Source organism: Oncorhynchus nerka, linkage group LG16 (genome assembly GCF_034236695.1).
Source record: "Oncorhynchus nerka isolate Pitt River linkage group LG16, Oner_Uvic_2.0, whole genome shotgun sequence".
NCBI classification, from domain to species: Eukaryota; Metazoa; Chordata; class Actinopteri; order Salmoniformes; family Salmonidae; genus Oncorhynchus; species Oncorhynchus nerka.
The window spans coordinates 30,105,952-30,130,665 of record NC_088411.1 but is presented as its reverse complement, the minus strand read 5'-3'; the positions used below and the strand labels follow the sequence as shown (position 1 = coordinate 30,130,665).

General features: G+C 44.6%; 1 protein-coding gene across 21 annotated transcripts in view; it reads left to right on the top strand.

The window, feature by feature from the left end:
• The first annotated feature begins 19,171 nt into the window (after nt 1-19,171).
• The window catches only part of LOC115144382 (neurexin-1a), a 644,902-nt gene continuing 639,359 nt past the window's right edge, over nt 19,172-24,714 (top strand). For 17 of the 21 annotated variants that reach the window (XM_065002580.1, XM_065002579.1, XM_065002574.1 and 14 more), the window contains exons 1-2: nt 19,172-19,313; nt 21,608-23,004. In XM_065002580.1, coding sequence (XP_064858652.1) covers nt 22,290-23,004 — 715 coding nt within the window. In that variant the 5' untranslated portion in view covers nt 19,172-19,313; nt 21,608-22,289. The remainder of the gene's footprint in view (nt 19,314-21,607; nt 23,005-24,714) is intronic. The other 4 variants (XM_065002578.1, XM_065002577.1, XM_029685383.2 and 1 more) reach the window with 1 other exon arrangement.

The following is a 24,714-nucleotide window of genomic DNA, read 5'->3' as shown; positions in this document are numbered from 1 at the left end:
ATCACCTCTCCCCTTCAAAAGCTCTGACCCCTACATCCATTCCCTGCCGGATCGTTAGCCATGAACAGTATGTTGTGCCATAGTATCAGCCTCAAGTTGGATAGAATTTGTTTTGTTGTTTTTTACGTATTGCTTGCCTTAAACTTACCTCCGTTTGTTCTGTCTTCAGTTACTCACCCGGATCATTTACCCCATTCCCGCCTGGTCGTCGGAGGATTCCGCTACCCCATTGGATCCACCTATTTACTCCCATGAACTCACCACCGCTGCCCGCTACGCCACCTGGATAGATCTACCCATTCACATTCACTTGTAAATAAATACTCACCTTCTTCCTACTCTCCTTGTCCTGGTCTGCTTCTGGGTTCGATTTTGAAAGAACGTGACAGACTCTCCTTCACTGCAGCCGATGTGAGTAAAACATTTAAATGTGTTAACCCTTGCAAGGCTGCAGGCCCAGACGGCATCCCCAGCCGCACCCTCAGAGCATGCGCAGACCAGCTGGCTGGTGTGTTTACGGACATATTCAATGAATCCTTATCAGTCTGCTGTTCCCACATGCTTCAAGAGGGCCACCATTGTTCCTGTTCCCAAGAAAGATAAGGTAACTGAGCTAAACGACTACCGCCCCGTAGCACTCACTTCCGTCATCATGAAGTGCTTTGAGAGACTAGTCAAGGACCATATCACCTCCACCCTACCTGACACCCTAGACCCACTCCAATTTGCTTACCGCCCAAATAGTTCCACGACGATGCAATCTCAACCACACTGCACACTGCCCTAACCCATCTGGACAAGAGGAATACCTATGTGAGAATGCTGTTCATCGACTACAGCTCAGCATTTAACACCATAGTACTCTCCAAACTCGTCATCAAACTCGAGACCCTGGGTCTCGACCCCGCCCTGTGCAACTGGGTACTGGACTGCCTGACGGGCCGCCCCCAGGTGGTGAGGGTAGGTAACAACATCTCCACCCCGCTTATCCTCAACACTGGGGCCACACAAGGGTGCATTCTGAGCCCTCTCCTGTACTCCCTGTTCACCGACGACTGCGTGGCCATGCACGCCTCCAACTCAATCATCAAGTTTGCGGACGACACTACAGTGGTAGGCTTGATTACCAACAACGAAAAGACGGCCTACAGGGAGGAGGTGAGGACCCTCGGAGTGTGGTGTCAGGAAAATAACCTCACACTCAACGTCAACAAAACTAAGGAGATAATTGTGGACTTCAGGAAACAGCAGAGGGAGCACCCCCCGATCCACATCGATGGGACAGTAGTGGAGAGGGTAGTACGTTTTAAGTTCCTCGGCGTACACATCACAGACAAACTGAACTACCTGCCCTCCAGGACACCTACACCACCCGATGTCACAGGAAGGCCATAAAAATCATCAAGGACAACAACCACCCAAGCCACTGCCTGTTCACCCCGCTATCATCCAGAAGGCGAGGTCAGTACAGATGCATCAAAGCAGGGACCGAGAGACTGAAAAACAGCCTCTATCTCAAGGCCATCAGACCGTTAAACAGCCACCACTAACATTGAGTGGCTGCTCCCAACACACTAACTCAACTCCAGCCACTTTAATAATGGGAATTGATGGAAATGAATGTAAAATATATCACTAGCCACTTTAAACAATGCTACTTAATATAATGTTTACATACCCTACATTATTCATCTCATATGTATATGTACTGTATATTTTGTACTCTATATCATCTACTCCATCTTTATGTAATACATGTATCACTAGCCACTTTAAACTATGCCACTTTGTTTACATACCCTACATTACTCATCTCATATGTATATACTGTACTCGATACCATCTACTGCATTTTGCCTATGCCGTCTGTACCATCACTCATTCATATATCTTTATGTACATATTCCTCATCCCTTTACACTTGTGTGTATAAGGTAGTAGTTTTGGAATTGTTAGGTTAGATTACTCGTTGTTATTACTGCATTGTCGGAACTAGAAGCACAAGCATTTCGCTACACTCGCATTAACATCTGCTAACCATGTGTATGTGACAAATACATTTGATTTGATTTGATTTGAGGCCTACAAACCTTACTCAGTTACACCAGCTCTGTCAGGAGGTGATCCTAACTGACCTAAGAAAGGGAATTTTTACTAGGATTGAATGTCAGGAATGATGAAAAACTGAGTTTAAATGTGTTTGGCTAAGGTGTATGTAAACTTCCGACTTCAACTGTATAAGTTAGGTCCTTGCATTATACACGTAATGGTGATAGAGTCCCATAAGGCAACAACTCACATTCAAAGTTAGGTCCCAAATTGCTCCCTATTCCTTATTTAGTGCACTACATTTGCATTTGACCAGGGCCCTATAGGCAAAGGGTGCCATTTGGGAGGCAACCCAAGACTCTCATGAATAGCACAGAGAGTGAAAGAGAGAGAATAGGGGGAACCAATCTTTCTTGTTTCTGAGAGTGAGCACATTGTATTCTGTTAGATGATTTCCCCTGATCTACTGACCCAGTGTGTGTGTGTGTGTGTGTGTGTGTGTGTGTGCATGTGTGCATGTGTGTGTGTGTCTCTCTGTCTTCACTTGCCTGTGTCTTCGTGTGTGTGTGTGTGTGTGTGTGTGTGTGTGTGTGTGTGTGTGTGTGTGTGTGTGTGTGTGTGTGTGTGTGTGTGTGTGTGCATGTGTGTGTGTGTATCTCTGTCTTCACTTGCCTGTGTCTTCATGTGTGTGTGTGTGTGTGTGTGTGTGTGTGTGTGTGTGTGTGTGTGTGTGTGTGTGTGTGTGTGTGTGTGTGTGTGTGTGTGTGTGTGTGTGCATGTGTGCATGTGTGTGTGTGTGTCTCTCTGTCTTCACTTGCCTGTGTCTTCATTCTAAGAGGTATTTCTCCTGCTGTGGGAGGGGAGTCTGCTGGGACCACTAGACTGGCCTGAAGAGGAGAGAGAAATGGAAATAGGTCAAGAGGAATCGAAGGTCAGCAGCTGTCATTGTGTAGCCTGGATGGATGGCTATGGTGGGGATATGAGTGTTCATCATTGGGGGAACATGCCCATCGAAAGGGATGGTTCATGGGGGAACATGCCCATCGAAAGGGATGGTTCATGGGGGAACATGCCCATCGAAAGGGATGGTTCATGGGGGAACATGCCCATCGAAAGGGATGGTCCATGGGGGAACATGCCCCACCAGAGAAGCCTTGCCTTGCTTGGAAGGAAATGGGAAAAGGGCTAATTTTAAATACAATATATAGATACAGAGAACCTTCCATGTAAATGTGGTGTTCATTGTTCTGTCTGGAAAATCATTCAAGGGGACACTCACAGACAAAGGACCCGTATTAGCTCCAGAGGCTGCTACCAGTATCTACCTGTGGAGCCAGAACAGGTAGAGGAACCTTAAAGGATGCTACCTTCCCCTCTAACATAGAGACATGATGTGTAGGCTATTTGGCATCTGGCTTGGCAGCATACATATAATTACTGTTCAACAACACATTCTAAGGGACTGACGTAGGACCCTCACTACTGAGAGAGGCTGCTACTACCTACATGTACCCGATAATCACAGAGACAGAATAGATAGGATACTTGGCGTTAGGCTTGGGAGACATACACATCTCAACTACACATCTGGTACTTAGTAGACCCATAGGGATACTGTAGAAAGCGAGAATATGTTTTTAAATGTTAACCTTTATTTAACTAGGCAAGTCAGTTAAGAACATATTCTTATTTACAATGACGGCCTACACCGGCCAAACCCGGACGACGCTGGGCCAATTGTGCACCGCCCTAATTGATTGGATATCCACTATTGAGTATTCACCTGGTTTATGATTGGATGTCATTAATCAAATAATTCAGACATTCAAATAATAAGAGTCTACAAAAACAAGTGTCTGCATGATGACAATTGCTTAACTATCTGTTTAAGTAGCTATGCCTATCATCATGGGAGACTGGTAGCCTAGAGGTTAAGTGCATTGGGCCAGTAACCGAAAGGTTGTTGGTTCTGAGCCAACTAGGTGATGAGTCTATCAATGTTCCCTTGAACAAGGCATTTATCCCTAGCTGCTCCTGTAAGTCACTCTGGATACGAGCATCTGCTAAACTCAAAACATTTCACAAAATGAAAATGTCAAGACTCTACTGTGTTTGGAACATACTTTGATGGCAAACATCATTTGAGTAAATATATTACCATGGTCCAGTGTTAGCAGGGGGGACAAATTCCTTTTCTATATGTCCTCGCTTCGGTCATTACTGTATATACGATTCAACACCGTCAGTAGGACCATCAAGGCTACTAATACAATAGATACAGTCAAAGGTTTGGACACACCTAGTCATTCAAGGGTTTTTCTTTATTTTGCCCATTTTCTACATTGTAGAATAATAGTGAAGACATCAAAACTATGAAATAACACATATGGAATAATTTAGTCACCAAAAAAGTGTGTGAAATGTTCCGGATTAACTGACCTTCATGTCTTAAAGAAATTATGGGACTGTCGTTTCTTTATTTGAGTTTTTCTTGCCATAATATCGACTTGGTCTTCCGTGTACTACCCCTATCTTGTCAAAACACAACTGATTGGCTCAACGCATTAAGAAGAAAATAAATTCCACAAATTAACAAGGAACACCTGTTAATAGTAAAGCATTCCAGGTGACTACCTCGTGAAGCTGGTTGAGAGAATGCCAAGAGCGTGCAAAGCTGTCACCAAGACAAAGGGTGGCTACATTGAAGAATCTCCAATGTAAAATATATGTTGATTTTTTTAAACACTTTTCTGATTACTACATGATTCCATAAAGTATTTGTTAGTTTTGATGTCTTTGAACGAGTAGGAGTTTCTTAACTTTTTACTGGTACTGTAAATACACACATAAATACATGTGGCCAGTATAATTTTGTTACACACAGACATATACACAGGATAACAAACACAAACACTCTTTAAACAGACACAGGCAGGCATATATGTACACACAGGCATGAGGGGGGCACAGGAATCGTGCACATGCACACACAGGAAGGCCCCCACACACAAACTACTACCTTCCCTGGAACACACTAATACCCCCCCCCCCCCCACACACACACACACACTACCACCACACCCACACTACTACTACTCCCCCACACACACACTACCACCACACACACATACTACTACCCCCAACACACAAACTCTACCACACCCCCACAAACACACTTTACAACCCATCCATATTAAACACACTAATACCCCCAAACACACACTCTACTACCCCACCACACGCACACTCTGCTACCCCCCACACACACTCTACTACCCTCCACACACTCTCTACTACCCCCCACACTCACTACTACACCCCCCACACACTACCCCCAAACACACTACTAACCTCCCACACACAAACACTACAACCCCCCACACAAACTACTACCCCCCCACACACCACCCCTACACACTAGACACCCACACACACATCCTACTACCTCCCCACACACACTGAAAACCCCACGACAAACACTACTACCCCCACACACTACTACCCCACCAACACAAACACCACCACCCCCCACAAACACTCTACCCCCCACAGATTACCACACTACTAAACCCCACACACACTACCCCCCAAAACACACACTACTACCCAACAGAAACACCCCCCCACACACACACACTACAACCCCCTACACACACTACTACCCCCCACACACTAACCCCTACACACTATCCCCTCTCACACACACACACACTACTACCCCCACACACACTCTACTACCCCCATACACACTCTACTACCCCCCACACACACACTCTACTACCCCCCCACACACACACTCTACTACGCCCCCACACACACTCTACTACCCCCACACAAACTCTACGACCCCCACACACAAACTCTACTACCCCCCACACACACTCTACTACCCCCCCACACAAACTCTACTACCCCCCAACACACAAACTCTACTACCCCCCACACAATACACTACCCTCCCACACACACTCTACTACTCCCCCCACACACAATCTACCCCCCCCCCACACACACTCTACTACTCCCCCACACACAATCTACTACCCCCACACACACTCTACTACCCTACCCCCACAAACACTCTACTACTACCACCCCACACTACTACCCCACCAACACAAACACGACTACCCCCCACAAACACTCTACCCCCACACATTACCACACTACTAAACCCCACACACACTACCCCCCAAAAACACACACTACTACCCAACACAAACACCACCCCCACACACACACACACTACAACCCCCCCTACACACACTACTACCCCCCACACACTAACCCCTACACACTATCCCCTCTCACACACACACACACTACTACCCCCCCACACACACTCTACTACCCCCCACACACACACTCTACTACCCCCCTACACAAACTCTACTACCCCCCCACACACTCTACTACCCCCCCACACAAACTCTACTACCCCCCACACAAACTCTACTACCCCCCACACAAACTCTACTACCCCCAAACACAAACTCTACTACCCCCCACACACACTCCACTACCCTCCCACACACACTCTACTACTCCCCACACAAACTCTACTACCCCCCCACACACACTCTACTACCCCCCCACACATACTCTACTACTCCCCCACACACAATCTACTACCCCCACACACAATCTACTACCCCCCCACACACTCTACTATCCTCCCCATACACACTCTACTACTCCCCCACACACACTCTACTACCCCCCATACACAATCTACTACCCCCCAACACACACTCTACTACCCCCCCACAAAACTCTACTACCCCCCCACACACACTCTACTACCCCCCACACATACTCTACTACTCCCCCCACACACAATCTACTACCCCCACACACAATCTACTACCCCTCACACACACACTTTACTACCTCCCCACACAAACACTTTACCACCCCCCCACACAATACTACCCCCCAAACACACTACTAGCCCCCCACACACTCTACTACCCTAAAACACACTAAAACACACAATACTATCCCCCCAAACACACTACTACCCCCCACACACAATACTATCCCCCAAACACACTACTACCCCCACACACAATACTACCCCCACACACACTACTACCTCCCCCCACACTACCCCCCACACACACACTACTACCCGCCCACACACCCTACTACCCCCCACACACACTACTACCCCCACACACACACTACTACCCCCCCCACACACACACACACTACTATCCCACACACACACTCTACTACCCTCAACACACACTACCACCACGTTATCAAACACCACCACCCCCCACACAACTACCCCCAAAACACACTACTACCGCCCCCCACACAAACTACAACCCCCCAAAACACACCACCACCCACCCAAACACACACTACAACCCCCAAAACACACTACTAACCCCCCCACACACACACACACTGCCTCCACACACACACTGTTCCACCACACACACACACAACTACCCCGACACACACACGACTACCCCCAGACACACACTATTACCCCCCAAACACACACCACTACCACAACCCCACACACACACTACTACCCCCCCAGACACACACTACTACCCCCAGACACACACTATTCCCCCACACACACACTACTACCCCTCCACACATATGCTACTAACCCCCCACACACACACTACTACCCCCCACACATATGCTACTAACCCCCCACACACACTACTACCCCCAAACACTACCCCCTACACACTACCCGCCACATTCACTTCTACCCCACCAACACAAACACCACTTCCCCCACACACACACTACTACCCAACACAAACACCACCCCCACACACACACAACACCACCCCTACACACACTACTACCCCCACACAAACTACCCCCACACACTAACCCCTTCACACTATTCCACCTCACACACACTCTACTACCCCCTCCACACACACACTCTACTACCCCCCCACACACACTCTACTACCCCCCCACACACACACACACTCTACTACCCCCCCAACACACACTTTACTACCTCCCCACACAAACACGTTACTACCCCCCACACAAACAACAACCCCCAAAACACACTACTACCCCCACACACACACACTACTAGCCCCCCCCCACACACTATACTACCCCAACAGACACTACTGCCACCCACACACACAGTACTACCCCCCACACACACACACTACCCCCCACACGCTACTACCCCGCCACACACACTACTACCCACAAAGACACTACAAACCACCAACACACTAACACCTACACTCCCCCCCACACACACACACACACATACTACTACCCCCAATCACTATTTCCCCCCCCACACACACACTACTAACCCCCACACACACACTACTACCCCCCCACACACACACACTACTATCCCACACCACACTCTACTACCCTCAACACACACTACCACCACGTATCAAACACCACCACCCCCCCACACACAACTACCCCCAAAACACACTACCCGCCCCCACACAAACTACAACCCCCAAAACACACCACCACCCACCCAAACACACACTACTACCCCCCAAAACACACTACTAACCCCCCACACACACACACTACTGCCTCCACACACACACTGTTCCACCACACACACACACAACTACCCCGACACACACACACTACCCCCAGACACACACTATTACCCCCCAAACACACACCACTACCACAACCCCACACACACACTACTACCCCCCAGACACACACTACTACCCCCAGACACACACTATTCCCCCCACACACACACTACCCCTCCACACATATGCTACTAACCCCCACACACACACTACTACCCCCCACACATATGCTACTAACCCCCACACACACACTACTACCCCCAAACACTACCCCCCACACACTACCCGCCACATTCACTTCTACCCCACCAACACAAACACCACTTCCCCCACACACACACTACTACCCAACACAAACACCACCCCCACACACACACACAACACCACCCCTACACACACTACTACCCCCACACAAACTACCCCCACACACTAACCCCTTCACACTATTCCACCTCACACACTCTACTACCCCCTCCACACACACACTACTACCCCCCACACACACTCTACTACCCCCCACACACACTCACTACCCCCCCAACACACACTACTACCTCCCCACACAAACACACTACCCCCCCACACAAACAACAACCCCCAAAACACACTACTACCCCCACACACACACACTACTAGCCCCCCACACACTATACTACCCCAACAGACACTACTGCCACCCACACACACAGTACTACCCCCCCACACACACACACTACCCCCCACACGCTACTACCCCGCCACACACACTACTACCCACAAAGACACTACAAACCACCAACACACTAACACCTACACTCCCCCCACACACACACACACATACTACTACCCCCAATCACTATTTCCCCCCACACACACACTACTAACCCCCACACACACACTACTACCCCACACAGACACTACTAACCCCCACACAATAACCCCTACACTCTACCTCCCCCCCCCACACACATCCACTACTACCCACCACACACACGTTACAACCCCCACACACATACTCTACCCCCCACACACACACACTACTACCCCCCACACACACACTACAAGCCCCCAAACACACACTCCACTATCCCCCACCACACACACTATTACCCCCCACACACACACTCTACCTCCCCCACACACACACACTACTACCCCCCACACACACTCTACTACCCCCCACACACACAATACTACCACCCCACATACATTATTACCCCCAAAACACACACACTCTACTTACCCACCCTCACACACGCTACGACCCCTCAACACACACTACTACCCCGCTATTACACACTACCACCCCCACTAACACACTACTGCCCCCAAAACACACTACTAACCCCCATACACACCATTACCCCAAAACACACTACTACCCCCCCCCACACACACTACTACCCCCACATACACACTACTATCCCCCAACACACACTACTCCCCCACCACACACACACTACTACCCCCACATACACACTACTACCCCCACATACACACACTACTACCCCCACATACACACTACTACCCCCATACACTACTACCACCCCCCAGTCATTACTACCACCCAACACACACTACTACACACCCCCACACACACTTCTACCCCCAAACACACTAATACCCCCCACACACACTACTACACCCCCACACTAGTACCCCCAGACACACGCTATTACCACCCCCAAACACACACTACTACCCCCACACACACTACTACCCATGCCACACACACACTACTACCCAATTTCATTAATTTCCCTGAATTAAATCTGAGTTTGCAAACTCCTCTTCTCTCTCTTTTAATCTAATAACTGTAATGATGCAGATTCCCTAAATCCAATCAGTTCTAATCTAGACGAGACAGAAGTTCACAATGGGGAGAGCAATAGAAAAACTATCCCAGCTGGCTGAATGGCTGGGTGGAGGAGAAATTGATACCAAGGTTCCATCTCAAATGGCACCCTATTCCCTTTGTATGGAATAGGGTGCCATTTGAGATGGAGCCTACAAAATCAAACTATTTCAAAAGGTCTGTTGGTGAAGCCTCTGTTTGACAAGCTGACCAAACAGTGTAGAGGCATTTTGTTGAGCTGGGTTTGGTGCTGTCCCTCCCCATCCCATCCCTCGCCTCCCTCCCTCCCCTTCTATGGTAGGATGAGAGGTGTTTTTACACCTCTGACACTGCCCCTTCCCCTCTTCTCTCTTCTCCTTTCCTCTCCTCCTCTCTCTACCCCCTCCCTCTACCCCCTTCCCTCCTCTTCCCTCCTCTCCTCTCCTCCCCTCCCCCTCCCATCCCATCCCATCCCCTCCCCCTTTCGTCCCCTCCCCTCTCCTCCCCTCTCCTCACATCCCCTCCCCTTTCTTCTCCTCTCCCCCTCCCCTTCTCTTCCTTACCCTTACTCATCTCCTCACATCTGTTTCCCTCTCCTCTCCTCTCCTCTCCTCTCCTCTCCTCTCCTCTCCTCTCCTCTCCTCTCCTCTCCTCTCCTCTCCTCTCCTCTCCTCTCCTCTCCTCTCCTCCCTCTCCTCTCCTCTCCTCTCCTCCCCTCCCCTCCCCTCCCTCCCTCTCCTCCCCTCTCCTCTCCTCCTCCTCCTCCTCCCTCCCCTCCTCCTCTCCTCTCCTCTCCTCTCCTCTCCTCTCCTCTCTCCTCCCCTTCTCTTCCTTACCCTCTTATCTGCTCCCATCTGTTTCCCTCTCCTCTCCTCCCCTCTCATCACCTTCCCTCCCCTACACTCCCCCTCCCTCCCCTCCCCTTCCCTTCCCTCCTCTACCCCTCCCTCACTCCCTCCTCACCCAGGGTCAGATGCGTCGGGTACAGACAGACACTGCAGGCAGGATCCTCCAGCACCTCCAACACCATCTGTCCACTGCAGAGAGACAGAGATGAAAGGAGTTGACATCAACTATAACACAAAGATCAGTCATTGAACAAAGGCCATTTTATGCAAATATACACCATGTTGTCTGTCTGCTTGTCTCGAAGCTTCATCACACCAAACATCCCATCATTTAAATCAACCTCAACCTCTTGACCCCAGCTTACCACGACACACACACACAAACACACAGTGTAAACCACACTTCCAAAGACCCTCTGAATGTTGTGAGTGATTCTATTGGAGAGGTGTGAAATGGACCCCCTCTCCACTGAAGGAAATCTCAAACACCTTTACTATGGGCTATGGCACACGCATGCATACAGTGCATTTGGAAAATTTTCAGACCCCTTGACTTTGTCCACATTTTGTTCGTTACAGCCATATTCTAAAATTGATTAAATAAAACTATTTCCTCAGCAATCTACACACAATACCCCATAATGACAAAGCAAAAACAGGTTTCTATTTTTTGCCAATTTATTACAAATTAAAAACAGAAATACCTTATTTACATAAGTATTCAGACCCTTTGCTATGAGACTTGAAATTTAGCTCTGGTGCATCTTATTTCCAGTGATTTGGAAAGGTACACACCATCTATATAAGGTCCCACAGATGACAGCGCAGGTCAGGGCAAAAACCAAGCCATGAGGTCAAAGGAATTGTCCGAAGAGCTCCGACACAGGATTGTGTCGAGGCACAGATCTGGGGTAGGGTACCGAAACAAGTCTGCAACATTGAAGGCTCCCAAGAACACAGTAGCCTCCATCATTCCTAAATTGAAGAAGTTTGGAACCACCAAGACTCTTCCTAGAGCTGTCCACCCGGCCAAACTGAGCAATCGGGGAAGAAGGTTTCCTTGCCTGTGTCTGCATGTGTGCGTGTGCATGTGTGTGTGTGTGTGTGTGTGTGTGTGTGTGTGTGTGTGTGTGTGTGTGTGTGTGTGTGTGTGTGTGTATGCATTTGTGTGTGTTAGCAAGCTGTATGAGGGATGAGCCTGGGCAGCAGCCGATGAGGGATCTCAGTTCCATCTGATTTGTGCATCGCTCATCCTGTCACAGTTTATAGAAAGCAGCAATATGGGAGAGTTGATAAGATGCTACACTGCTTCTCTTTCAGCTACACAAACACAATGCAATGTCAATGGATCTTCCCCAGCCAGGCATAACATGCATGCAGGGTGTGTTGTCTCCACAAATACACATACACACACACACTCACACACACACAGATAGACACACACACACAGATACAGACACCAGGTCGGAGATAAGCATCTTTTGCCTGAGATGATAATTTACACTTTCAGGGTGAGATTTCAATGGGAGATTTACACAACATAAACATGTTAGGATTCTCTGGCCCAAAGTCATTCAACACAAAGCCATTGTAGTTAAACTACTGTATTGCATTAAAGTGCGTTGATTCTTGTTTAAGAATATTTAACACGCTCATATTGAGCTATTTAAGCTGTTGATAATTTTACCAAGTTCTCTCTCCCATCAACATTCCTATATTGTACCTACGTCTGCCATAAAGGCCTTTTGACTCTCTTGTCCCAGTCTTCATCCAGTGTGTATCTGGGTCTAGCTAACTAGTAACCTTGACACCAGCTGGTCTCCTACTGCTTGTATCTCTGATATAAGCAGCTGTAACATAATAGCCTTCGTAGGCTTCTGTACTTTACATGTTACATCTTTTAAGGTGGTCCTACTATTATAACAAAATTATCTTCATAGGCTTCTGTACTTTACAAGCTATATCTTTAAGGTGGTCCTACAACATGTGACCATGCGGATTAACCTCGGCCTCGCACAGACAGTGTGGACATTTGTTTCAGTTGCGTGGGAATAATTTGATGATAGAAAGACAAGAAGACCTGCACACTGCTCTTGCCATGATCTCCCGCCCTTCTGTCTCCCCTTATTGCATTCATTTGACTGTCCACCTGGTGTTGAGTTTATTCTTGAATGTTATATATTAGGCTCTGTGATACTTAAGCAATAAGGCCCGGGGGGGTGTGATATATGGATAGATAACTTTTGAAAAACTTGGCCCAGGTGGGCTGTTCTGAGTTACTGCTGGTGTACTTTCCATGTTCTTGAACTGTTTACTGGAGTTACTGATGGTGACCTGAAAGTACAAAAAAATATATATATACACTACCGTTCAAAAGTTTGGGCTCACTTAGAAATGTCCTTAAAATAACATCAAATTGATCAGAAATACAGTGTAGACATTGTTAATCTTGTAAATGACTATTGTAGCTGGAAATGGCTGATTTTGTATGGAATATCTACATAGGCATACAGAGGCCCATTTTCAGCAACCATCACTCCTGTGTTCCAATGGCATGTTGTGTTAACTAATCTAAGTTAATCTTTTCAAAGGCTAATTGATCATTATTAAACCCTTTTGCAATTATGTTAGCACAGCTGAAAACTGTTATTGGGATTAAAGAAGCAATAAAACTGGCCTTCTTTAGTCTAGTTGAGTATCTGGAGCATCAGTATTTGTGGTTTCAATCACAGGCTCAAAATATCCAGAAACAAATAACTTTCTTCTGAAACTCGTCAGTCTAGTCTTGTTCTGAGAAATGAATGTGAGAAATTGCCAAGAAACTGAAGATCTCATCCTACGCTGCGTACTACTCTCTTCACAGAAGAGCGCAAACTGTCCCTAACTAGAATAGAAAGAGGAGTGGTAGGCCCCATCGCACAACTGAGCAAGAGGACAAGTACATTAGAGTGTCTAGTTTGAGAAACAGACGCCTCACAAGTCCTCAACTGGCAGTTTCATTAAATAGTACCTGCAAAACACCAGTCTCAACATCAACGGTGAAGAGGCGACTCCGGGATGCTGACCTTCTAGGCAGAGTTGCAAAGAAAAAGCCATATCTCAGACTGGCCAATAAAAATGAAATATTAAGATTGGCAAAAGAACACAGACACTGGACAGAGGAACTCTGCCTAGAAGGCCAGCATCCCGGAGTCGCCTCTTCACAGTTGACGTTGAGACTGGTGTTTTGCAGGTACTATTTAATGAAACTGGCAGTTTAATTTTTTTTTTAAATCTCTTATAAAATGGGTTCAAGTCATGTACAGCAACCCCAGATGTAAAATAGTAAACAATGGTTACTCCTAAGAAAGTATTGAGCTTTTAAGAGGAGTAAAACAAGGTTGTTCGTTATCTCCATATCTATTTATTATGGCCATTGAAATGCTAGCTATTAAAATTAGATCCAACAAGAACATCAAGGGGATTGAAATCCAGGGGATAAAAACAGAGTCAATGTATGATGTATTCTTAAGTCCACAATCTGGATCCCTGCACAGTCTCATTGAATATCTTGATCACTTTCTAGCATCTCTGGATTAAAACCTAATTATGACAAGTGTACCATATTACTTATTGGATCGTTAAAAAATACACTACCTTGTAGTTTACCAATAAAATGGGCGGATGGTGAAGTAGACATACTTGGTTTTCACATCTGGAAAGTGTAAATGAACTTACCACAATTAATTTCAATAGAATGTTAGCAAAAATAGATACGGTATTGCAGCTATGGAGAGGTAAATACTTGCCTATTTATGGAAAAAATACATTGATTATCTCTGGTCCTATCACAGTATAGTTACTTACTAATGGCATTGCCTACTCTAGATTAATAGTTTTTAAAATCATATGAACAAAAAATATAATTTTATTTGGAATGCTAAGCCAAACAAAACTGTGCGTGCCTATGTACATAATGAATGTGAATTTGGGGGGCTAAAATTATTAAATATTAAAGCTTTAAAACTCAACCTAAAAGTTTCACTCATACATAAGTTATACCTAAACCCAAAATAGTTCTCCAGTACATTATTAAGAAAAGCTCATCCTTTGTTCAAAAATGTCTATTTTGCCTTCATACAGATTACAACTTCTCATTTCCGACTATTTGAAAATTAAGTATTGTTTAAAGTTTTATCCTCCAGAAAAAAACAAGGGCCTTGATAGGTGGGATAAACAAGCCAGGTCTACAAAGGGCAGAGAGTGGCTGGTTACAATGGTTCAGTTTTATCCTCCAGAAAAAAAGTGGCAAGTTGGATTAAAGAGCTGAGGTCTATGGTGATAGGTGGGATGGGCAGAGAGTGGCTGAGGGTTGGATTAAAGAGCTGAGGTCTATGGTGATAGGTGGGATGGGCAGAGAGTGGCCGAGGGTTGGATTAAAGAGCTGAGGTCTATGGTGATAGGTGGGATGGGCAGAGAGTGGCTGAGGGTTGGATTAAAGAGCTGAGGTCTATGGTGATAGGTGGGATGGGCAGAGAGTGGCTGAGGGTTGGATTAAAGAGCTGAGGTCTATGGTGATAGGTGGGATGGGCAGAGAGTGGCTGAGGGTTGGATTAAAGAGCTGAGGTCTATGGTGATAGGTGGGATGGGCAGAGAGTGGCTGAGGTCTATGGTTGGTGGGATTAAAGAGCTGAGGTCTATGGTGATAGGTGGGATGGGCAGAGAGTGGCTGAGGGTTGGATTAAAGAGCTGAGGTCTATGGTGATAGGTGGGATGGGCAGAGAGTGGCTGAGGGTTGGATTAAAGAGTTTGTTTGGTAGTGTATTGTTGTTATATATAAAGGTACCATGCATGTAAAATGTATATGTAAAATATACATATAAATGTGTATGAAAAATGTATGGGTAAAATGAATGTATATGTAGCAAAAAAGATGTAAAAAGGAAATAAGATATTTGTTCTCCGAAGAGGGGGGTGAAAAAAATGGGAAAAAATAAAAGATCAATTAGCCTTTTAAATAGATAAACTTAGACTAGCTAACACAATGTGCCCTTGGAACACAGGAGTGATGGTTGCTGATAATGGGCCTCTGTCGTCCTATGCAGATATTCCATGAAAAATCTGCCGTTTCCAGCCACAATAGTAATTTACAACATTAACAATGCCTACACTCTATTTCTGTAGGCATTGTTAATGTTGTAAATGACACTGTATTTCTGATCAATGCCTACACTGTATTTCTGATCAATTTGATGTTATTTTAATGGATGAAAAAATGTGCTTTTCAAAAAACAAGGACATTTCTAAGTGACCCCAAACTTTTGAACAACTTTTGAACAACATTATATTAATGGGGAAAGACCTTGTCCTTTCAACACCCTTTCTGAGTCAGAAAACTGTTTTCATTAAAAGTATGAGTGCATCCCAAATAACACTCTTTTCCTTGCTTAGTGCACTATGGGCCCTGATCAAAAATAGTGCACTACATTTGGAACCAGACTAGACTATATGCTGGTCTACTGGAGTTACCATTGGTGCCCTTTTCATGACCCTGAACCAAGCGTACTTGAGTTGCTGCTGGTGCTGAAGGAACCAGAACCATTGTTGCACTGTGTTTTTCTACACCATGACTAGTTCCAGTGCTCTATCACTCTTGACAAATCAAGTGCACAAAATCAATGTCTTTGTATCCACACATGAGTAGCTATACAATATTAATGTATAGAGTCAAAGTATGTAGGAGTGCATAGCACAGTTAATTCGTATAACCATTAAAGAAGAAGCCAACTCAGCTTCTCTAACATGGAACAGTACAGTCTTATCCTTGTATGAGCCTATAGAGAGGAAAGCCCCACATTCATGTAAAGTGCCCTATCTCTGTTTTTCACTAACTCCGTGTTCAAGAACTCTGTGTTCACTCTCAGCATAGTGGCTTAATACAAAAGGCTTTGAAAGTTTAATAAATATTATATTATTGTGAAAAGACCTTGTCCTTTCAACACCCTTTCTGAGTCAGAACTGTATTCTTAAAAAGTATGAACGCACCCCAAGTAACACCCCTTTCCCTGAAAAGTGCACTACTTTTAACCAGAGCCCAATGGGCCCTGATCAAAAGTAGTGCACTATATTTAGATGCAGACTAAATTATCTGTGCATACTTAAAAGGACACATTACATTACTATTTCCCATTAAGATTTTATTAGTCTGTTTCATCTCCTTTGATCATGAATTTTCTCACTGCCTTGTCTGTAGCCAAACATTATCCATAACCATGCCATCATAGCAATAACACACATACACACAGACACAAAGATAAGTTATTATTATAATGTTTTTTATTATTACACACACAGCAAAGGCACAATGTCCCAGTAGTATTGAATTGGAAAAAGGAACAGTGTGAAGGGTGTACACTTTAAAATACTTTAAATGAAACGGATTGTCTCTGTAACTTTCAATCATATTGCCTTTGACAACAATGCAATCATCTTGCTGTGATCACGTTTTAGAACAGCGCGGGCGGGGTCAATGGTCACATCAAATCCGTTCGGTTCGTCCATCCCTGCTGAATCGAACGATTGATTGGACCGCGATGCCTTCAGACACCAATCTAGAATAGTTATCGGGAGGGTCCCTCAGTGGGTCAAATGTTAGCACCAGGACCGCTATTTGGCTTTTATTTATGTCATGAAATACCGGACTCACTCATTGGTCATGGGGATATGTTCTGAATGAGGGTTGGAATGAGACGATTAACTGTGGAGCTGGGTCGTTTGTCAAACTACAACAAACAGAGAAATGGAAACATTAAGTAGGCCTAATGGTTGAATGTTTTATATTGTTAATTAGCCTATATCATTTCAAACATTTTCAAATATCACCACTCCCAAAGTAGGCTATTATGATCATATCCCTTAACTGTAGTATTGATTTAGGTTATAACAAGCAAGAGCTGATCATTTTACAGAACAGTAGTCTGCTCTTGTTGGCCTGCTTTTTATAAGACTTGCTAAACGACAGTGTCCACTTTAATTCGCTGTGTTACATTTACCCGAGGGGATCAATAATGTAATTTAGCTTACACTACTTCAACTAAAAGAATGTGTTCATGGTAAGAAAAAATCCCATTATCAAGAGAACTCCCTGCCGGCCTCAAACGTCGCCACATCCCTTCGCTGCGCATCCTGATGCTGTTACGTTGCATCGCTTCTCTCCCCTCTCCCTCTTCCGTTTTCCACCCCCGTTGCCGACAGAATACTAATTTTCCCTGCACCGCACCCTTCTTTTTTCCCACCTGTCTCTCTAATTCATCGATATATAATTCGTGTATTATTTGAAACGAAATGTGACTTCACGTAGGTCTGCGGAGGCGACGGTTGGTGAGTGTGGATGAATATGTATTCTGTTCGTTCGGCAGCAGCGGCCGCAGGTTGTCATGTACTGTCATGAATCTTGCCCTGGAGGCAGCTCTGCAGAATGGTCACTAGCTGGCACAGCCACAAAGTCATAACATTTAATTTGAAACCTAACCCTAACCGTACCCCTAAATGTAACCACACTGCTAACCTCAATGCCTAACCATAACATTAAATTAAGAGCAAAAGCACATTTTTGTTTTCATGATACAGCCAATTTAGAATTTGCAGCTACCTAATCTACGGAAATCGCTCAGTTCTGCCTCCAGCACAAGATTCGTGACAATAAACGTCAACCTGCACAGCGGCGCACGGCGCTGTCCAAGGTGCTGCAGCATTCGGCCCCTCCCCTCTCCAGTCGGCGGCAGCCAGGCAGCTACACACACAGAGAGAGAGAGAGAGAGAGAGAGAGAGAGAGAGAGAGAGAGAGAGAGAGAGAGAGAGAGAGAGAGAGAGAGAGAGAGACACGTGACCCGCTGGCTGTCTTCTGACAGTCTGTTGCAGAGCGCAGCAGGGAGGCAGATTGCACCGTTTGCACCGTTTTCCCCTCACCAAAATTACAGGATTTTCCCGGGACTCTGTTTATCTACATTTGTTTCGTTTTCTGAGGATCGAAAAGGAGGAATAACCTAGGTAAAGTACCGTTATGAGTTGACTTCTTTCAATCGTTATAAAGGTGTTGGTAAGTTTTTGAACATAGGAGAGAGAACTCATTTATTTTTTTAGGTCTCTGATGATCAATGATGCGGTGAATCACAGTTTTCAAAAATAGTGTTAGGCTGAGGGTTTTTAGTGTGGATCTGTTGGGATAGTTTGAGTCGGAGATCACTGCATGGTGATGTTATTTGGTGGGTAGCCTAATTAAGATTAAAGGTGGTGTTCGAAACAAGAGATGTTCATCCAATACTTTGGTAAGGAAAACGAGGACTGGGTTCTGATTTGGGTCGGTCCTGGATATCAGATTCTAGATGCAGGTAAAAGAGACCTTGTATTTTCCATGTATGGTTTTATTTTTCTCTAGTAGGTTGAGCTGCTAGACGGGCAACGGAATAGCTGAGGGAAAATCATAAAACATGCATAATCGTTTGCAACTGTGTAATCTGCAGATTTGATTTCTTTATTGTTAGCAATATTTAAGGGATGTTGTCAAGTGCCTTTTAAAAACACGTTTATATGCAAATTTCGTTTTCTGTAGAAGGCACGGGTCAATTTAATATGATCTGATGTGTTGAGAGTAAGACAGACAGTGTAATGGGGCCAGCTGTGGAATCTCATGTTTATCTTCATGCCATTCGGTCATTATGTTATGGTACACTTGACTTGATATGGGTTGAATCTCTGTAACTCATTTCCAGTCCCCGATCCCCCGTATATTATGGCTTCTAGCAAACTGTATAGCAAACTGTATTCTTGGAATGATTTTCGTTTAGGTTTGATTGAAAGGTCATTTTCTGTCTGTCCTGTCCAGACCTGGGTTCAAATACATGTGTATTTAAGTATGTATGTTCTACATAGGCTACTTATTTCCTTTGTATTTTCGTATTTTCGAACAATGTGGCCGAATTCACAACTTCGATTTTAAGTATTTGAAAGTACTCTAGCCCTGTTTCAAGTAATTTCCTATAAAAAATACATGCCATGCATGCCAATATTTTCCAAATGTAGGCTACTACTTTGTGAATGTGTGCAAATACTTCCTTCGAAATGTATGTGAAAGTAACTTAAATAATTAACATGGTATTTGAACCGAGGTCTGGTAGGCAACTCGTCCCCTTTGAAAATTCTGAATTCATGCGCTTGTCTTAATTCTACTGGAATGTCTTGAGTTAAACAAAATATGAAATGAGGAAACCTACAAACAAGATTTCAGCGGTTTCATTACATGCATATTCTATTGAATAGCAAAAACACTTAGGCCTATCTAACGCAACATTTAGAATGAGATCTACTTATGGAATGAGAGAGTTCATGGAACGTTCCTGTGCTGAGAGGATTGTGGATGCTGCTGCTTGGATGCGGAGCATTTTGTGGGGCATATAATATCGTCACCTGTGGCGGGCTATTAGGGTTGATAGGGGAAGGTACAAGTATCTCTCCCCCCTGGGATAGCTATGGGGAGAAATACGTGTGTTAGATAAGACAGGCTACTGCTGTAGACTTATTTTGATCGACTTTTTCGAATAAGCTATTTACAATTCCAAATTATTTCTCTAGATGTAATTGAATTAAATGATGTAGGCCTAGTAGTGGTGACTATTGCTAGTTGATGTTTATGTAATTGTGAGCTGCTTAGATTTGCTTTGAGAAAGTTGCTTCTACTTGCAGTGAAACATTCATAAATACATAGCCTACATGACAATCTAATCTAATCAAATGTTATTTGTCACATGCTTCGTAAACAACAGGTGTAGACTAATAATGAAATGCTTACCTATGTTAAGTTTCCCTGACATTTGTAGGACAGGCGACCGCCTTGTGCGCAAAGAATGTGTGTGCGCAAAGAGAACGTATCTGCGCTAACGATGTAGGCTACCCTTTGAGACAGAATACATCTTCCATTGATATAGAACACATAAGGACGTGCAGGTGTGAGCGAATGTGCTCTCTTTGCAACCAAAACATACATAATTTTCCTGGCAATACTGAGTCTAGATCCCGAGATTCCTGTGCTTTCAATCCGCACGCCACCGCAGCTCCCCACAATTCCTTGGGGTCTCAATTCATCCTCTACTGAATATATCATAATTATGTAAGATGGCTAACATGATATGACAAATTGATAGACAAAATGTTTCTAAAACAAAATGTTTCTCTACTGAATATATCATAATTATGTAAGATGGCTAACATGATATGACAAATTGATAAACAAAATGTTTCTAAAACACACTTAACTGTCCGTTCTTATTTTTCTTTTCTTTTTACAGATCTTCTTCTCATTATGTTGTAAGCTTAAGCTTTTTGGATCAGAGACTGGCCTTGGGAAAAAAAAGAAAAGCTCCATGCGATAATCAATCAAACAATAACAATCGTTCTGTTTGGCGGAGGATGCAGGGTGAGAAGCCAAAAGCAATGACTCTGGATGCCCGCCACATCTCGCTGGTGTGAATAGGATGGTTATTGACGCCGTTTCAACAGCAGTAGAACCGACTGGTGCGCTCTAACTGCCTGGCACCGAAAATAAGAAACATTCAAAAATCAAGAAAAATAAAAGGCCTGATGGAAATTGGATTCTGAATCACCATTGCCTGTTTTTGGAAGAAAATCTGGATTATAGAATAAAACTAATAGGGAGACAGAAGATATTGACGGAATAAAATCAAATATATAGGACTGAGAAATTGGGATTTAGGCGCGACAGAAAGTGGTCCTATATTCAAAGATGGTATTGTCTTCGGTGGACTAGTGTAGCTTGCTGGTAGGCTATGACAACAAAATAATTCATTTAGGTTTACAATGTGTCAGTTCATATACACAATTCTTAGTGGTAAATCAGCGTATTATATCACCCTTACCCCTAACTTCATCTAGCTTGATAAAAGACAATTCCGTCTGAAATCTGACTCAGCGGTATTGTAGCCTAGACCTAAAGAACAATTCGGTCACATCATGGTTCTTGCAATGCGGCATGGCGCCCATCTAATATGGGTAGGCCTTCTCTTGTGCTGTATGGTAGACATGGGGGCAACTATGGAGTTTACAGGCGCAGAGGGCCAGTGGGCCAGGTTTCCAATGTGGAATGCATGTTGTGAGAGTGAAATGAGCTTCAACATGAAAACTAAGAGTTCCCACGGGCTGTTAGTGTACTTCGATGACGAGGGATTCTGCGACTTTTTAGAACTCCTAATACACAACGGTAAACTCAGTCTTCGATTCTCCATCTTCTGCGCTGAGCCCGCAACGGTTCTAACCAACACAGCGGTCAATGACAGCCAGTGGCATGCTGTGACAATATGGAGAAACTTTAAAAACACAACGCTAATGGTCGACAATGAAGTGAAGTGGGTCGAAGTGAAGTCGAAAAGAAGGGATATGACTGTCTTCAGCCACTTGTTTCTTGGGGGAATACCACCGGAATTACGATCTGTGGCTTTAAGGTTAACATCAGCTGTGGTCAAGGACCATGTACCTTTTACCGGATGGATAACGGACATAAAGGTCAACAATACGGAATCGGCGCTTTTAAACAGCGCTGGGGTCATTAACGACCTCTGTGGTGCAGCAGCCAACATGTGTTTAAATGGAGGGGTCTGCAATGTCATTAACGATGAACCCACGTGCGACTGCTCGCAGACTGACTACCAGGGCAAAGACTGCAGCGAAGGTAAGATATCTGGATTCTCTTCTGGGCCGTTGTCTGTCTTACTAACACTATCCAACAGATCCCCTTTAACTAAACAACAACACGACATAATTATTTATCGTTTTCCATCATTTCAAGCAGTATTAGTAGTCCAAGAGTTTACAGAAAATGCAGATCTTCTCTTCCTCCAGACCAGGATAGGCCAACATGCCTGTAGGCCCAATAGGTCTTTAGGCCTTATCTAGTAGGACAATTCAAGAATTTCAAGTAACCTACCCACCAGTGCAAAATTGGTTCATCATTATACAACAATTTTTTAACATATGTTGTCATAGTTGTTTGTAAGGTTGTTAATGAGTGGTTGAGCTCCTGCAAGGGCTCATTAGCCCAACGTGCAGGTGTTCCTCATTCTCTAAGGTGTCTTGCCTTTACCTGGAAGAGGTCACCAGGGAATGGTTGACCTATGACGTTTTTTCATCTCCAATGGCTTTACCTCCTAATGAAAGTTTCCAGTCATTAAAAACAATATGTATTTGGAAGAAGATGAAGGAAGTGATTTCCACATGCACATGCAAAGAAAATATATGGAGCAACTACAATAGGCACATATGTGTAGAATATTTGCAGTAACTGTATGCAACAGGAGGCTGCTGAGGGGAGAACGGCTCATAATAATGGCTAGAACGGAGCAAATGGAATGGCATCAAAGACCTGGAAACCATGTGTTTGATGTGTTTGATACCATTCCACCCATTCCGCTCCAGTCATTACCACAAGCCCGTCCTCCACAATTAAGGTGCCACCAACCTCCTGTGCTGTATGCAGTATATTGTGTATTCCATAACATCATGTAGCCAAGACTAGAGGCCTTGTTAGATATGCCACCTGTATTCATTTCTTCCAACTCAATCTTGCTCTATCAATCTTTGATGAGTGATTACAATAGCATCATCTAAGCATTCTAAATTAAGTATTTTTAAGAAATGTGAAACACACCAGAAACCTTTTCTTGGTGACATTTTGCTTGATTTCAAGGTTAGCATTTCAGAGAAGATAGTGGACTTCTGACATTGCTCATGTGTTCTTATGGCTAGATCTTGGCCTATAGATGTTGGTACAATGTTGGACCATATTCTTCTGTGATTTGAAGGCAGATGTTGGAAATGTGAATCTTTTCAATGATCCCATTTGAGAAGGTGTTACTGTTTGGACATGTTCCGTCTATGTCCTCTCTTTGTTTGTCATTTCCTCCTTGCATTGCTAATGGCTTTGTTGATGAAGTAAAGACAACATTATCTCTTGGTTACATCCCAAATGGCACCCTATTCCTTCCATAGCGCACTACTTTTAACCAGGGCCCGTAGGGACTGACACCTAATCTTCATTTCTGTATTCCCCTGCAGTGAGACACCTGCTACTTCATGCCACATTAGTTATATTCTTCTCTTCAATTATTCTCAGAGCAGACACTGTATTCCATTGGTGGTACTTATTATGTGGGCTTGAACAGAAATATGAAACGGACTCCTGGAGGAGTGTAGCCTAAGAGCAATATTAGCCCTGACAAGAGAAGTCTCTCACAGGGTGGAAATACAAATAGGAACCATCATTTAGGGGCTCCTTTGGTTCAGCGGCAGGTAGCCTAGTGGTTAGAGCGTTGGTCCAGTAACTGAAAGGTTGTTGAATCGAATCCCTGAGCTGACAAGGTAAAAATATGTTGTTCTGTCCCTG